Source organism: Neofelis nebulosa, chromosome 12 (genome assembly GCF_028018385.1).
Source record: "Neofelis nebulosa isolate mNeoNeb1 chromosome 12, mNeoNeb1.pri, whole genome shotgun sequence".
NCBI classification, from domain to species: Eukaryota; Metazoa; Chordata; class Mammalia; order Carnivora; family Felidae; genus Neofelis; species Neofelis nebulosa.
Genome location: NC_080793.1, coordinates 34,630,287 through 34,647,582, shown reverse-complemented (window position 1 = coordinate 34,647,582; position 17,296 = coordinate 34,630,287). Strand labels below are relative to the sequence as shown.

Genomic DNA, 17,296 nt, shown 5'->3' with positions numbered 1-17,296 from the left:
ATCATAGATAATGTTGTTACCTCCAGTCCTGTCAGTACATTGTCCACTTACCAGATGTATAATTGGCTTGAATAATTTAAAATATTGTATTACTTTACGCAGATGACCTATCCTTAACTGATGTCTATCTGGCCTCTTATTACTAGCAGACCTCTAACAAGTATGTTATTTTGTGTATTCCTAGAAAACAAAAGAGCCAATTGTTTTTGGAAGTAGGAAGAATAAATAATGCTTTTGACCCCATATTAAGTCATACAGAAGGGCGATAGTAGTAAAGTTGAACACCTCATAGAGACTCATGTTCTGAAAAAGAGTGTTTTCACTTGACACATGAGTCAGACTGTCCGTTGCATTATTCCTTTATGTAAAATACTCATGTGATGTATTATTTAAGATACACTTTTTATTCATACTGTACTTATGTGCTTTCTTGAAAATACTGCGTCTGTCCTATCTTTATAAAACCTGAGAGTATGTTTAGGCTATGAACTTGACTCGTTGATGTGCCAATTGAAATGCAAAACATAAATAAGTTAGGCTATGAACTTGACTCATTGACCTGTCAATTGAAATTTCAAATCTCAAAAATGTGTGAAAAATAATCAGAATGAAGTATAGAAGTATGGGAGTTGGGGGTGAGAAGAAAGAACACAGACCAGGCTGTAGAATTCTAGGTAGGTGGTCCACAAATTATACAGGGAGGGCAGAAACAAGTTTCTGAGCAACAGTCATGGCAAAGAAATCTTGGGCTACCAGAGAGATTTCTGGGCACCGATTTTATTTTATTTTATCTTATTTTATTCATTTTAATGTTTATTTTTGAGAGAGAGAGAAACAGTGTGAGTGGGGGAGGGGCAGAGAGAGAGGGAGACACAGAATCTGAAGCAGGCTCCAGGCTCCGAGCTGTCAGCACAGAGCCCGACGCAGGGCTCGAACTTAAAAACTGCAAGATCATGACCTGAGCCGAAGTCAGACACTTAACCAGCTGAGCCACCCAGGCGCCCCTGAGCACCAGTTTTACAGTGTAGCAGCCTGGAATGACTTGACTGTCTTCTGTTCCTATCCTCAGAGTCTAATAAGGGTTTTTACTACTTACAAGAATGAGACCCTGGTGGATCTGTGAGTGCTGCACAAATCAACTCCAATACTTCCAGAGTTGGAGTCAATTGCATGGATATTCTTATTTAATTGAGATACAGTTTTTATTACAGTATTCAATTACAGTTCTTCATGTTTTAAAGAACATTATTTTAAATATTAAAAAGTAATTCTTTCATTAGAAAGGCCATGGAGTTAGAGTTTACATTTAGAATGTTGAGGTCTTTCTGATTGAAGTGCGTAGATACCTGTGGAATTGAATTCTGACTCATGATTCTTTTATAGGTGATCTTTGCAGAGCTGTTTCAGCTCCCGGCACCCCCTCACATTGATGTGATGTATACCACACTGCTCATCGAGCTGTGCAAGCTTCAGCCTGGTTCGCTACCCCAAGTTGTATCCTTTCTGTGGTTTGTAAACTTACTCTCTTTGGCCTGGCTTTAAAAGATGATTAAATATTTCTTACTGTGGGTTTAAATCACTTCATGAAAAATTTGGCATTTCTTCAAAAATTAAGCATACATGTATCACTCAATCCAGCCATTCCACTCTTAGGTATTTACCTAAGGGAAATGGAAGCACGTTTCTCTACAAAGACTTGGGCGTTAATATTCATTGAAACTTTATTTGCAATAACCTAAAATGAGACAATTCAAATATCAGCACATGAATGTATATACAAATATGTCATATCTATACAATGGAATACAACTCAGTAATAAAAAGGAACAAATTTTTGGTGCAGGCAACAATTTGAATAAATTAGAAAATATTTATGCTGAATAAGAGATACCAAACAAAAATTTATATTATATGATTCCATTTACACAAAATTACTAGAAAAGTAATCCAGTGATAGCTGACCAATATTTGCTTGCAACATGGGGGAAGAGGGGAAGAAGAGGCTATAGGGGAGTGTGGGGAAATTTTGGAGGTGATGTCAATATTCTCTGTCTTTATTTCCTGGGTGTATATAGGTCAGATTTATTGTACGTCATTGATAACTCTAGAGCAGTTTTTAAAAAATCAATTACATTAAAAAGATACTCAATATTATCAGTCATTATACAGACTTCTAAGAAATGTTATTTTTTTATCACAACTTATTTTGAAGGAGGATGAGGAATAGTTTTCCTTATCCTCGAATTCACAGCTTGCACAGGCTACTGAAATGTTATACATGCGTTTGGACACGATGAATACTACGTGTGTAGACAGGTATAGTAATTGCCTTAGTTCTATACTGATTGTTAGCAGCTCTGCTCCCTGTACTTTATACAAGAATTTGATCAGCAAAACATTTGCCTTCTTAAGAGTTTCTAAGTTGATTTTTCTTTCTCGCCTCCTCAAGATAATCCTTTGTATAATAATAAAACTCATAGTTGTAACATTACATTTTCTAGTCCAACTTTCAATATGAAATAATGACCATGCTGAGGTTTTCTTTAATTTCATTCATTGTTCATTTGTTTGGTGCTTTGGTATAGCTCTACTTTTTCTTCTGTAACTGGGTATGTAACTTTTAAAATCAGCTTTATGCTAACTAATTCCTATGCAGGAGCAGAATCTAATACGGTGTATCATGCATCAATATATGTTATATATGTATTTTTTGTTTGTTAATACTGTCTGCTTTTAAAATAATTAGCTTCTAGATAACTACAGCTTGAAGACTCAGTTTATACAAAAGATCATATTGGATTTTTAGAGGTGTGGTAATTACGTGCCCACTGTCTCCTTTTTGGGGAGGCTTGTGTGCTACCTTTATCAGCTGGTACTCTTTCTTACCTCTTTTGGTCCCCCAAATGAGATGGGGACAGGTACTGAACATTTCTCCAATTTCCACAATCTTTCTTTTTTATTTTTCTTTTTCAAAGGAGTGATTTTTTTTAAATACTTTTTGAGAGCGCAAGTGAGCAAGGGGCAGAGAGAGAGGGAGAGAGAGTGTGGAGCCCAAAGCAGGGCTTGAGCTCACCTGATGCACGGCTCAGACTCAAGGACCATGCGATCGTGACCTGAGCTGAAGTCAGATGCTTAACCAGCTGTGCCATCCAAGAGCCCCTCCATGATCTCTCATGTCATTGTTCAGATTCCATTTCTGAAAATTATTAGTAAGGACTATTCTGTGTCAGACCTATTATCTTGAGTATTTCAGTGATTGAAGTTACAGATTTCATCTGTAATTTCATGGATTACAGATCCATGAAGGACATGCTTTAAGAAAGTGTCTTCTGATTTTTCTCCCAGTCTAATAAAGCTAGGAATTGTGTTTTGTCATTTATTCAGCAAATATATGTTGGGCACTTAACAAATTTCACAGCATTATACTAAAGTGATTTCTGTTTGGTTAGATCACTTGTATTTTTAGGGGGAAAGAGATGGTATATTTTGTGGTGAAAAGGGCATAGTGTGGTGATGAGAGACTATACTTTGGTTCTGCCATTTATAAAATGTTTTATCTGCAATTCCTTTGATCTTTTTTTTGGGGGGGTGCTCTGTTTCATTGTTAATGAAATGGGGAAAATAATGCATTACTTGAGAGTTAGAACTCAGCTGTGTGTGTGTGTACACAAAACAGGCATTCAGATTGTATCTGTTACTAAAAAAGGATAGTACTTTTAGAAAGACTGAGATACGGGACTTATTTTTTGGAGAAGACAAATGGTAGGATTTACAGAGAAAAAGGTAAGTGGCAGGAGAATTGACAGCTTTGGTTGAGTATGTGCTTCTAACTCGATAAAACAGGGTTTTAGTCTGAATCATTACATAAGTTTCTGTTACAGATTGCAACCATTCATCCTTTCTGTCTCCCCACTGCTGCCCACTCCTCTCTATAGGTTTATTAATTGGTTTTCCCATCATCTGAGTAACTTCCAGTTCCGTTGGAGCTGGGAAGATTGGTAAGTGGTGGCATGTTTTATCTTTCCTTTCTCTGCAGTCTTCCATAATAAAACTTAGTATCTAAAGCTGTAACACAAAAGCAGTCTTCTTCAAAGTCTGAAATATCTAGTTCATTTTTGGTATTTACATATATATAAATAACTTATGTACAAGGAAACTTGTAGCTAAGTACACATTAGGTATAAGTGCAGATTATGTGTAAGAAGTTATAAAACTAGCTTTTTTCTCTTTAGGTCAGATTGTCTTACTCAAGATCCTGAAAGTCCCAAACCAAAGTTTGTAAGAGAAGTTCTAGAAAAATGTATGAGGTAAGTTCTTTGTGTTTTCTGCTTAGCTTAGTTCTAAGTTCTTTGGGGGTTTTTTCTCTTCTATGCATGTGTGATGTATGTCCAGAATATCATTTTTTAAATCCAAGTACTTCCTCTCTTCCCTTTCAGTTTTAGTCAAGATTTAGGCTAAAAAAATTTAAGGAGACTTGTCATCTGGATTCCACGTGAATTAGGCCAATAAATCTTTTGTTTTTTGTTTTTTTTGTCAAATGTACTTTGAAATAATTTCACATTTCAGGAAAGTTGCCAAAGTAGTGCAAAGAACTCTGTACCCTAGACTCCCTGGTTGTTAACACTTTACCACATTTGTTCTAATGTTCACTTCCTTTTCCCTGCTGTATACACACACCCACTACACTGGACTCTCTGAAAACAAGCGGCAGATGTGATGTCGCATCGTTCTTTAACAGTCCGTTGTATCTTCCCCCAAAACAAAGATGCGCCCCCAGGTGGCCGGCACACAACCCTCCAAGTCAGGAAACTGGCTCTAGTGCAGGAATCTAATCTGACATCCAGCCCCAAGATGCTGCTGAGATTTTGCCAGCCATCCTGATATGTCTGTTCTCTTTCTGGTCCACAGTCCTATCCAGGACCACACAGGTAGCGTTTAGTTGTCATTCTCTTCACATTCTCCCCTTGACCAGTTGTTCGTTCTTGTTTTCCATGCCCTTGTCAGTTGTAAAGAAGTTAGGCCTTTCTTTCTTGAGTTCCCTGCCCTGTCTCCCCCCCCCCCCCCCCCCCACCTCCTGTGTCTCCTGCCCACACTCAGGACCTGTGCTGTCGGTGCTTTTCGTCACGCGTCCCATCAGGAGGCACATGAATCTCTCCGCTGACATGTTAACCTTGACCACCTGGTCATGTCAGTGTCTCCCAGGCTTCTCCACCTGAAATTCACCGTTTTTCTCTTTGTAACTAATTAATAATCTGTGGGTGATAATCTGAGATTATACTCATATCCTCTTCTTCATCAAACCTCTCCTGACAACTGTTACTTTTGTCTGCCACCACTATGATGATTGCCCAGTAATGATTCTTTTTCCAGATTTTTGCCCACATTTGTTAGTTGGCATTCTCCTGTAAGAAAGAGCTTGTCCTTTTTTGCCCATTTATTTATTCCTGTGTTATATATTAGTAGAGACTAATAGATTTCTGTTTCATTCAGTGAGTTCCAGTCTATTACTGTCATTATTTTGATGCCCAAATTGTCCCTGATTTGTTTATTGGGGGAGCCCCTTGTGGCCCCGGTGTCCTTTTTTTTCCTCTCATAGTATCTCCCTCCATTCATTAAGCATTTCCTTATTTTTTTCATAAGATGTTCCAAGCTCATCTTGTGTTTCCTTGCCCCTCCCCTGGAATCATCTATTTATTCACAGAGCCCAAGTTTTTAATAATGGAGTATGGTATTTAGGAACCAAGATTTGGACTCTTGATGTGCTAGTTGCTATTGGGATATCATTGATTCTGGATGGACAAAGGTAGTACATGCATTTATGCACACACACATACATACATACCTTTTTATATCCACTTAGGTGTGTGTATCTCTCCAATTCCAACTCAGCTCCTCACTTTTCTCTAGCCTTCCCTTTTGCCAGGATTTTTTTTTTTCAAGTGTATTTATTTTAGGGAGAGTGGGAGTGGGGCAGAGAGAGAGAATCCCAAGCACGGTCTGCCCTGTCAGCACCGAGCCTGTTGTGGGGCTCTAATCCATGAACCGTGAGATCATGACCTGAGCCGAAATTAAGAGTCAGACACTTAACCGACTGAGCCACACAGGCGCCCCTGCCGTGATTCTAAATACCTTTTCAGGCAGTAGGAAACTTGGCTCCCATTAGCCTTGATATATATTTATTTGCTACAGTGTAACCACTCTCCTCATTATGGAGACTAGGTCCTCTGCCCCACTTTACCCCAGCACCACTCCACATCCTTGGCCACCAGGCTTGTGGACCCACTGGCCCACCCCTCATTGCAAACCAGTAAATTTTGAAGAAAGCCGGAGGTTTGTTATGCTGTCGTGACAAAAGCTTTAAGGACTTGTTTTCCCCTTTGGCTTCTTGGTTGTCAGCTGAGTCCAGGGTGTTGGAGATGGGACTTTCCCGGTAAGTTGGATGTTACCATAAATAATGGAACTAACGAACAGCATTTTCTGAGGCTCTCATTTGCATTGTAGGTTGTCTTACCACCAGCGTATATTAGATATTGTTCCTCCTACCTTCTCAGCTCTGTGCCCTGCAAACCCAACCTGCATTTACAAGTATGGAGATGAAAGTAGCAGTAAGTAATAAAGTAAATCCCGTTGTCTTTGAAAAGTACTAATGCCAGTATTTCTGAAATCCATTATTTAAGGTGGAGAAAGTAAACTTTTTCTTTTCTTGGGTTTTTTTTTTTTTTTTTGTCTGTTTGAAAGGTGATCTACAGTAGTCACTATTTTGTTTGCCCTGTCATCCTTTGGAAGATTCATGACCTACTTAGTTATTACTTGTGATCTTTTTTCTTAATATTGCTTATAATGTTATATCCATGACCTTATTTTAAATATGCTGCTAAGTACAGCAAGTTGAATTTAAAGCCCAAACTTAATAAATGTCCTGGCGGTGGAGATTATTTGACTTGGTTGTCCTGTGGTACCAGTTCAGGTGTGGGAACATAGGTGCACACGGGATACATTCCGACCAGCAAGAGGCCTGTAGAAGGAAATTCTTAAATACGGTTTTCTTACTTTTTGGTCACCTCGTGTCTGAGATTATGCTATGAATCAGAGGGCCTAGAATTTGCTGTGCTGTGTTGTGCTTAACATGTAACAAAGGTAAGGCGTCGTACCTTGGTGGTCCCTGCAGAGAGTTAGGTGTGTAGTTGCTCCACGGGAGTCTTTCCAGACGGCGCTGCACGCGGCTCCTCCACGCACCTGCCACCTCACGTTGGGAAGCAGTTCTTTGCGTCTTGGAACTCCCTCCCCTCCCTCGCCTTCTGTGCATGCCCTGGTTCTCCACTACACCTCACGCTACGCCTGTTTTCCTTGAAGTAAACTCCGTTGGTCCCAATGCTAAGTACATTTCCTACGTTATTATGTCCCTTTGTCCTCGAGACATCTCTGAGAATCAAGTGTGTTTAGTAGACCAGTTTTACGGCGAGGAAATCTCTTCAGAGAAGTGAGGCCAGAGTGAGGTTGCATCCGAGGGGCAGAGCCCAGACTCACATCCAGGCTTACCGAGCAGCCTTGCTCTTACCACTGTGCTTCCCTGAAAGAGCGAAGTGTGAGGCGGTGTGGCACTCCTCTGGGTGCTGAGTTTTGAGCTCTGCCTCAGTCTGGCTCAGAGAAGCAGAAGGCACAGTCTTTGATCTCAAGAGCTCAGACTTTTGTTGAATATGGACTTTGCTTTTTTCCTATAGAAACAACTGAACCTAACAGTTAAGGCGCTCCTAACAGTTGTTCCTGCTTTTTTATCTGTCACTTCTCAGATGGACCCCTGCTCCAACCAGGCCACTTCTTTTTTATCTTTCCTGTGCTCTTGGTTTTTGGTTTTGCCTTTCTATCTGGAAAGCCCTTTCTGTCTTTAATTCCTATACTCTCTCTAGGGTCCAGCAAGGCTCCTCTCCTATAAATACTGCCCTTTAGCAAGCCAGTTTTGTGTTGCTCTGGCGACTTCCTGTGTGACTATCTTGGTTCCCATGCTACAATGTAGACCCTTCAGTGACACGAGATTTTTTTTTTTTTTTGTCTCCCACTTTTAGGGAAAAGCAAACAGCACCTGTGACCTGTTGTGATTGACTTCATTCATTCCAAGTGCTTAGTAACTCCTATGTCAGGATTGTCTTTTGATTTATTACCTCTTTGTCCACCTTACGTTAAAAGATTTCCAGTTGCTATAGTGATGCCATACAGTATATATTAGCACAAATAAGGACTCGACAGATAATAACCAATAGTAAACACATAGAGTCACAACATATGAGCATCTGGCTTCTGTAGACTCAAGTGTATGGCCTCAGCAGAAGAGAAAAGCAAAAAAAACCTATCACAAGTTGGCAACCTTCACCTGTTCAAACACAAACTTAGTCGTTACTGTCTCAGAGAAAATGAGGAGGAAGGGACATTGACCAAAATGAAATAAATACATTGAATCTCGGCTTTTCAGCTTACAAAAGCCGAGGGATTTGAGGACAAAAGACAGGTAAATTTCTCAGCTATTTATTTATAAGAACAGTCTTAAAACTTGATCCTACCGTTTTCCCCATTCTGTGCTTAGATTCTCTTCCTGGACATTCAGTTGCCCTCTGTTTAGCTGTTGCCTTTAAAAGTAAAGCAACCAATGATGAAATCTTCAGCATTCTGAAAGATGTACCAAATCCTAACCAGGATGACGATGACGGTAAGGGACCACTTCTTCAATGGAACTATCTATAGGCCAGGTTAAAGCATAAATATAAAGCATTACTGGCAGTTTGAGTTCCTCCTAAGTCTCAACGGATGCTTCTAAGCAGTAGCCTGTTCAGTGTGTCAGTTCAGTGTGCCGGCAACTTTCTTCCTTCTATAAGAGAGATCCTCATCTGCCTGTGACATAGCTTACATTCAGTATAAAAACTAAACACAAAGTTAAATATGCTGTTATCATTCATTTTTAAACATTCCCTGTTTTAACTTTAGAGAGGTTCCTGAGTGGAAGATTTGGTGAATTGTAATTGGATTTTTCACCTATTTAAGCTATTGTAATAATGATGTGTAACACCCACTGAGTATGTACTATGTAACTCCAACCAAAAGCCCTAGGGTTTTTTCTGAGCAACAGTGGGAAAATAGGCAAGTAATTTATAAGTTCACCTGAATCAGTAAATGAACAAGGTAAAAAAAAAAGATGAGAGGGACTTAGAACATATTAAAAGATATCTGAAACATACAGTAACTGAAACAATGATATTGGCACCAAAAGAGACGAATCAGGAAAACATGAAAAGTCTACCGGGACAGACAACAGGGTAATGTTTTGGGGGAAAATTTTTTTGTTAGATCTGTACATAAGGACATGTGCATAGTAATCAAAATAAAAACATGAATGGTCCTTGGGTTATTTATTACTAGGATTTTGTTTGGATTTTTCTGAGAAATTTGTATTATGATAGAAATTGTGTTTAGATAGCATATGTCAAAATGATGGTCCTAAATTTAGACGCTGTCAGATATCTTAAGACTTAGACTTACTAGTTAAGGGTTTGCTGAATCTTTTTATTAATATGTTATCTTGCCACCACACAGAGCGATATGAACAAGGAAGTCCACGTGTTATGTGTAAAAGAAATGGATCATATAGAAGAATTAGGGAAATAATCCCCAGAAAGTAAGAATTAAGATCATGCTTAGTTTTATATTTTGAGTATTTGAAATCAGCAGTGGTCTTTTACTGTCTATTTGTCCTCAGAGACATGACACGAATGTCTGGCTTAATGTTTGGATGTGAGTATGCCGCCCATTTAGCATTCCAGGTGAGGGAACAAAGAATTGCTATGCTCGGCATTTTTCTAGCTGTCTTACCGTGGAATATTTTTCAGATGAAGGATTCAGCTTTAACCCACTGAAAATAGAGGTCTTTGTACAGACTCTGCTACACTTGGCAGCCAAATCATTCAGCCACTCCTTCAGTGCTCTTGCAAAGTAAGTGCAACAAGAAGACACGCTCTGTTTTAAGGGTTTGGAACTTCGGTGAATACGAGGGGTATAGAAATTTGTAGCTAAAGTTGTTGGACATGAAGATCTTAATAGCATTGGCATATAATTTAATAGAGCTCTGATCTGTAGTGGCTACAACCCTATTTGGCTCCTGTCAGTCTATGTGTACATTTTATCATATGGCCCCTCGGAGAACCTAGTGAAAAACCTGGGTCCATAGGACAGTCATATATACAGTCAAGAAGCTCCCACCGTATCTAAGCATCTTCCTAAAGGAAGGGAAGTAGAAATGAGGGCCGACTACATTTTGGGGAGCCACCCAAAGGTTAGCATCTAAAGACAGAGCTTTCTAATTCATCAGACCATCCAAAAGAAGTAAGAGCATATGTAGATACTCCTCCAGCAGAGCAAACTGGGCTCCTCTCCCCACCTTGGCTTCCAAGTATCTAGGATTTGCAGGACCCCCACAGGAAGTGCAGTCAGGGTACTTCACCTGTTTGTGGAGACCATTCCTTAGCCCTCACCTATTCTTAGATGCCCCGAAAATTGTAGTCCTCAGCTGACAGTGAATGGCATATTTGTAAATCTCTCAAGGTTGTGTGACAAATTTAATACAAACCACGAATTCCTAATCATACCTTTTGTATCCTTAATGATCAACATTGGGTTGTTTTGCATTTATGTGTTGCACTGTAAATTCAGTAACATTGAAAGGCTTTGAAAAACTTAAAATGCTTAATGAGTAAGTTTATCTGTGGTATTTTTTCCCCACCGCGAAAAGGTTTCATGAAGTCTTCAAAACCCTAGCTGAGAGTGATGAAGGAAAGCTACATGTCCTACGAGTTATGTTTGAGGTCTGGAGGAACCATCCACAGGTAAAAACTATTTAATGAGACAAAGTTTTAAGTGTTGCCACTCAGTTTGTCTTTTTGCTCAATCTTTATTGGTGTTCTAGTTTTCTTACAGTAAGTACCAGAGCCAAACAGAGTGCAGAATGAATCTTAATTAAGACCTCCCGATGGTCAAATGGATCAGTTCCACAACCACTGAAAATGAATTTCACAGACCTCCTATTTTACTTTTGTAGCAGCGGGATTGTTGTGGCTTACATACAAGTGTGATTTACCCTGATGATTCTTTTCTCATTGTAGATGATTGCTGTGCTAGTAGATAAGATGATCCGTACACAAATTGTTGACTGTGCCGCAGTGGCAAATTGGATCTTCTCTTCAGAACTCTCTCGAGACTTTACTAGGTAAATGTGGATTATTTTATACAGTTTGTATTCTATAAGAATCAGTTTATATTCAGTCTCCTACATGAGCTCCAAGTTCCGATTGAAACATTGTTAGTATACTGATGCTACCAGATTAGATAGAACTGGGACATGGCAGAGATTCCTGGACAATGTAAATCCACACAGCCAGGCAGTTTGCAGTGTCTCTGAAGGACGCTGATAAAGGATACAGACTATCGGGAGAGAAGATCAGGCCATGTGCCAGGATCTGAGCCGGACGGTGGGATGTGGGGAAGAGTTCCAGCTCGGCTGGGGACCTGGAACGCACACCAGCAACTGGAAGAAACCAGTCACAGTAGATGAAGTACATGGCAGTGAGGGGTTGAGGAGAGTCTGGTGGGCACCTGAGTGCCTGTGGGGAAGGGCGGCATCTCACTTCAGTCAGAAAAAAACCTAGATTTAATGCACAAGATTTATTCTAGACCCATTTCCTATACAGGAAAGAGACTTCTCATTAAGTTTTGTTCTTACTCGTGAAGTTGAGTCCACAGGCTTCCTAAATGATCAGGAATAGCAGGAGTTGACACCACAGGAAACAAAGGAATCTTACAAGGATCTAAAAATCCATCACAGCACTTACCCTGTTCATCGTATCTGTTATTGCAGAGGACACAGGTCTAAAATGAACTGAATCCGTAGAGTGGAAGGGTATGATCTAAAGTTACCATATCAGCCAGACTGGCACTCGCAAATTAAGGCAAGAGACATCCTCAGATCTGTAAACTCTTCAGAAAATTGACCACCCAAATATTTGTTAACCATTATCCTGAGCGATTTACACTGCAACTCATTTAATCCTCACCCCCCACTACGGAGGGGGTTACGTTATCATTCTTATGTACAAAGTAGGAAAATGTTGCAGAGTGCTTAAGTATCTTGTCCACAGTCACTCAGCTAAGTGCAGAGTCAGAATTCAGACACAGGCATTCTTGAACCGATAAAGGGCTCAAAAGCACCCTCTGTTCTTGGACTCCAAGCTCAAGTATTTGTAACTCTGCAAAGCCTTCCGGACCACCCCTTCCAGAGTTGAAGTACTTTGCTCTTGTACCTTGTCTGCTAACATAAGACTTTGGAGTTTTATGAATCAGCTGTTTTATTATCTTCCACTGAAACTGTCATCATCCAAGGCAAGATTTATAGAGGCTGTATCTTGGCATTAGGAAGAACTAATTTATAGACAGATGTAGTTAAGAAGCTACTTCAAAAAATAAACCTTTTATGCAATAAACATTTCAAAGCGCTTACAAGGTGATCCTAGTTGAGTAATTGACTGAGAAAGCAGCTGACCTATATTTATTTCATTCTTAAAAAGGCCCAGCAGTTGATAGCTAGTATGAACTAGTAAGTTTCTTAAATATTCCAAAGAATTGGCCGAATGTCTGCTAGTTAAGTAGTATAAGGCATGTGAAATGAGCCTTAGATTGGCCTTCTGTTTTGAGAAAATTCCAGTACCTGATGTTTAAATTTAGAAGAGAGAAAATAGATTTTTGTTCCTAATGTATACATTTTTTCCTGGTGTGCCATTTCATTTCAGTGTATGTACACATACCTTCTAGCGAGTCTAGTAGAGGATGGAAATAAAAGTGATAGGACCCACTACTGCCTCAGGAAGCTCACCTGAGTCTAATGGGTAGAGATAGGTGTTTGCACAATTTATAATACAAAAAAATTGGGGTACCTGGGAGTCTTAGCATCCTACTCCTGATTTTGGTTCAGGTTGTGATCTCATGGTTGTGAGATTGAGCCCTGTGTCAGGCTCTGCCAGGCTCTGAGCTGGGCATGGAGCCTGCTTGGGATTCTCCCTCTCTCCCCCTCCCCCACTCACAGGCTCACTCAATCTCTTAAAAAAAAAAGTATGTGTTACTGGAGAAATAGGACTAATTCTGCCTAAAGAGTGGAATCACCTTCAAAATGAGTAGGTTATAAAAGCTGAGAGGTCTTTCTAGAAGCATGCTTTAACATACAGTAACCAAACTCTGTTACTTTTAAGATTGTTTGTTTGGGAAATCTTGCACTCCACAATTCGTAAGATGAACAAACATGTTCTGAAAATCCAGAAAGAGCTGGAAGAAGCAAAAGAAAAACTCGCAAGGCAACACAAACGGGTAAGTCTTATGTCAATTCATAGTGGTCCAAGAAAGTATACCAGAATCTCTTGAAAATCTTCAGTTCATTACCTTGATGGGAACTTATTTTTTCTGAGGCCAAATTATGCAGAACTGATGTGGAAGTGGAGGGAGAGGAAGGATCTGGGGGAGGTGTTGCTCTCCGCTCTTCTCCTGTTGGTGAGCCTGGAAGGAAGCACAAACCTTGCTTTTCTGTAGTTAGCCATCTGGATCTGCTTCATGATTGCCCTTCCCGAAAGGAAGGCAGAGAAGGAAAGAGGGCGCTTGTGTTTCCCTAAGACTTTCTGGTGCAAGAGGGGAGAGGGAGAAGCCGGTCTGTGTCTCACTTCCCCAGTCCTGTGGGGAGGGATGGGGCATTCCTTCCCAGGTTCACAGGATACTTCTCATATTAATAAGTGGCTGCATTCCGTGATTTTGCATAGTAGTACTAGTATTCTTTGTGACCGTATTCTCCAATGTTGTTGTGTATTTACCAGAGTGGGTGGGAATAAATTTAATGACATTATGAACCTGTAGCAGGTTCAAATGCTAGTCTCCATGTAGATCTGCATATATATGTGTCTGTTTGGTATATATACTCACAAACTTAAAATACTGCAAGGTAAATGGTGTCATCCCCATTTCATACATGTCTAAATTGAGGCTCAGAGAACTTAACTTGTTCAAGGTGACATGGTTAGTAAGTGACAGAGCCTGTCAAACTCCAAGGACTTTCCCTTATGCCATACTGATCCCTAGATGTGTGGTGTTCAATAAAGTAACTGCTAGCCACATGTAACTGTTAATTAAAACTAAATACGTTTAAAATTCAGTTCTTTAGTCACACCAACGCCATTTCAAGTGCTCATTGTGGCTAGTGGCTACTGTGATGGGCAGCAGAGATTTAACATCTCCCTCATCATAGAAAGGTCTACCAGGCAATAAACAGTACTCTAGAACCTAGCCTTAGTGTGGTATTAGGAGAAAACTAACTTGTGCCCAGTTGCCTAGAACATAAGGCAGACCCCTTAATAGATGCTGTTACAGAGAAAAGCAGAAGTCTATAAAAACGGGGTTCTGGTAATTTCGCTTTAAGGGTGGAAGAGGCTGTCACAGATGAGGCCTTACCGACAGGGGGGTATCTAGAAGGAAATGGGCTTTCTAGATCTGGTGATGCCTACCTTCTTGCTAAAAGGACCACGAGGACATTGGTGTGTAATATACCTGGAGTCACTTTCTGGCTTAACCACTTACTAGCTACGTGACACTGGGAAAGTCGTCTAACCACGAAGTTGGGGTGGGGGGGGCGGTGCAGAGGGACACCTCAGTGAATGCTCGATTCTGGCTGAGCTGGGAGGGAGTTGTTAAAGCTTAACAGAGGTATGTTGAGCCCATCATTGCCAGCAGAATCTTGAACAGTCTGCTTTGAATTATTACATGTAGTCAGAGCTGTTTTTGAATTATTGCCAGGGTGAGCAGGTTCTTGAGCTGCGTGCAGGCCTGACCAGCTTTTCTGTAGGGCCGTTAGAGGAAAGCTGCCTCTCCGTTGTCACTGCTGAAGTGTCATAGAGCCTTGTATTAGTGACTGGAAAGTACTGTCGGGTCTTTCCCTGGTCATCTACTTTGCTACTTAAATGAGCAGTAGCAGAGTTCTAAGAATATATTATCTATCCTCATTATTTGCAGGTTCTATTTTTGCAAGCTCACTTAAGATTTATTTGTAAGCTCAAAGTCAATACTCCTGGTGCTTTCCCCCCATCATTCAGACAGGCAGAGCAGTGAAAAATTTGAGTTGCCCAGTGGGCTTGTTCCCAGATAAAGTCAAACAAGGCAATACTCTCCCTTCTTGTTTCATTTCTTATACTGTAAAAAAGCATCCTTTTCATAATGTATTTACTGCCACGTTTGGGCTTTTGTTGGTGACTTTTACGGTTTAAAGTGGCCCTAAAGCATAAGGCTGAAATGCTGTCTAGTGTTCCTAAGTGCAAGAAGGCTGTGACATGTCTGACGGTAAAAACACATAAGTCAGTTGAGCTTCTTTTGGGCATGAACGACCATGCTCTTGGCCGTGAATTCAGTGTTCATAAATCAACAATATCATAATCCAGATAAAGGAACAGGAAATTCACCAGTATGTACGTGAGGCTGCTCCATCAAGGACCGAAGTAACCTCTGTAAGTGCTGTGGAAAAGCAGCTCAATTTGTGGATTCATAAGACAAGGATAGATTTAAAAAATGTAGTAGACAGCATTCTTGCGGGGCTGAAAGCCAAAGAAATTTAGTCATGTTACTCAGGGTCAGGAAGATGTTAAATCTTTCTCAGGCAGTGTTTGAATATAAAGAACTACTGTATATAATTATTTGTAAAACACATATATTAAATAAGCTGTCTTTAGACAGAAACACACATAAGGTTACATGTTGATCAGTTGACGAAAATAAACCAAAGACTCCCTAAGAACCTAACCCTGTATTTCCCTGAGCAGTGGTTCAGTACTAATTCAGGATTCACAACAAATGTATCCACATAACTATGGTAAATAACAAGAATCTACTGTACATTTTCCATGGAGCTCAAAGCTGTTTTCTTTTTGAATGGAGGAAAAATGTAACCAACACTTCCTCCCTGAATGGTCTGTCTTGTAAAAGGTATAACTCACTTCTGCTTTATAGCAAATACTCTTACTGCTGTTATCAAGACAGGTGCCACCAAGTGTCCCTGGCCTAGGTAAGTGCCCACAGGACTTTTGGGTGTATGCATGTGCATCTGGGTGGTGGAGTACTTTCATTAGAGAATACAAGTCTTCAAGTGGCACTGGACCAGACACAGTAACATCCTTTCTCTTATTTAATGGGATCTAACATACTAGAATTCTAAGAGGCATTTTCCTTTTGTTCCTGTGCATCCTGTAGCGAAGTGACGATGACGACAGAAGCAGTGACAGGAAAGATGGGGCTCTAGAGGAGCAAATAGAAAGACTGCAGGAAAAAGTGGAATCTGCTCAGAGTGAACAGAAGAATCTCTTCCTCGTTATATTTCAGGTATCTTGGCTTGGGACACTGATAGGTAAAAATGCAGTATTATTTTTTAGGTTTGAAAAATGTTATCTTTAATCATAGTACACGTTTATTTATAAAAATTTAAATCACAAAAATTTGCAAAGGAAATAACCATGTGTACCTCCACAGTCTGTTTCGTTTACAGCATTCTTACATGACCATTGCTCCAGGCTTTAAAAACATTTTTTGAGGATCCTTTTGTGGAGTACCTCACTCCTATTTATTCCCAGTTGTTCATCATTTAGATTATTTTCCTTCCTGATGAACATTATTTATGTCCTTAGAAATGGGTGTGGAGAAAAGTTACTAGCATAAATAATCTAGATTTAAAAGTGTTCACATACTGAAAAAAGGATATACTAACATGATCACTTATCTGCCTATTTCTAGAATTTATTGACTTAACAAAAGTTAGCGATGCCACAAAAACCTAGTGGAACAAGCAATGCCTTTTGAGGTCTTTTGGTCAAAAATGTGATTGTTTGAGGTATAAGAATTCTCCCTCTAACACTGCTTTAACTTTATACCCCCTCTCCAGCGTTTTATCATGATCTTGACCGAGCACTTAGTACGATGTGAAACCGATGGGACCAGCGTATTAACACCATGGTATAAGAACTGTATAGAGAGGCTCCAGCAGATCTTCTTACAGGTTTGTGGGAAACCCTGATTAGATAATGAACATCACTATTCTCAGCCACAAGGGCTTTCCATGTTAAAAAATGGTCAGATTTGTTGGGAAGTTTCGTAATAGTCTGTAAGACCCTTTTAATGTCTGTTTGCTCCTGTTGCTCATCAGAATATTCAGAGTGAAATTGGTTCTATATGCAGTTCAGACTCC

General features: G+C 39.9%; 1 protein-coding gene and 1 long non-coding RNA gene across 3 annotated transcripts in view; one reads left to right on the top strand and one right to left on the bottom strand.

The window, feature by feature from the left end:
• NCBP1 (nuclear cap binding protein subunit 1) overlaps positions 1-17,296 on the top strand; it is a 38,479-nt gene that overhangs the window by 19,959 nt on the left and 1,224 nt on the right. For both annotated transcript variants that reach the window (XM_058694830.1, XM_058694831.1), the window contains 12 exons: positions 1,384-1,494; positions 2,252-2,316; positions 3,936-3,998; positions 4,233-4,307; positions 6,502-6,605; positions 8,579-8,701; positions 9,876-9,978; positions 10,775-10,868; positions 11,145-11,248; positions 13,281-13,395; positions 16,309-16,437; positions 16,994-17,107. In XM_058694830.1, coding sequence (XP_058550813.1) covers positions 1,384-1,494; positions 2,252-2,316; positions 3,936-3,998; positions 4,233-4,307; positions 6,502-6,605; positions 8,579-8,701; positions 9,876-9,978; positions 10,775-10,868; positions 11,145-11,248; positions 13,281-13,395; positions 16,309-16,437; positions 16,994-17,107 — 1,200 coding nt within the window. The remainder of the gene's footprint in view (positions 1-1,383; positions 1,495-2,251; positions 2,317-3,935; positions 3,999-4,232; positions 4,308-6,501; positions 6,606-8,578; positions 8,702-9,875; positions 9,979-10,774; positions 10,869-11,144; positions 11,249-13,280; positions 13,396-16,308; positions 16,438-16,993; positions 17,108-17,296) is intronic.
• LOC131491648 (uncharacterized) lies at positions 13,270-16,309 on the bottom strand. Its single transcript, XR_009251582.1, has 2 exons — positions 15,525-16,309; positions 13,270-13,581 (listed from the first exon to the last, which is right to left on the bottom strand). It is a non-coding gene; the product is annotated as an uncharacterized LOC131491648 (long non-coding RNA).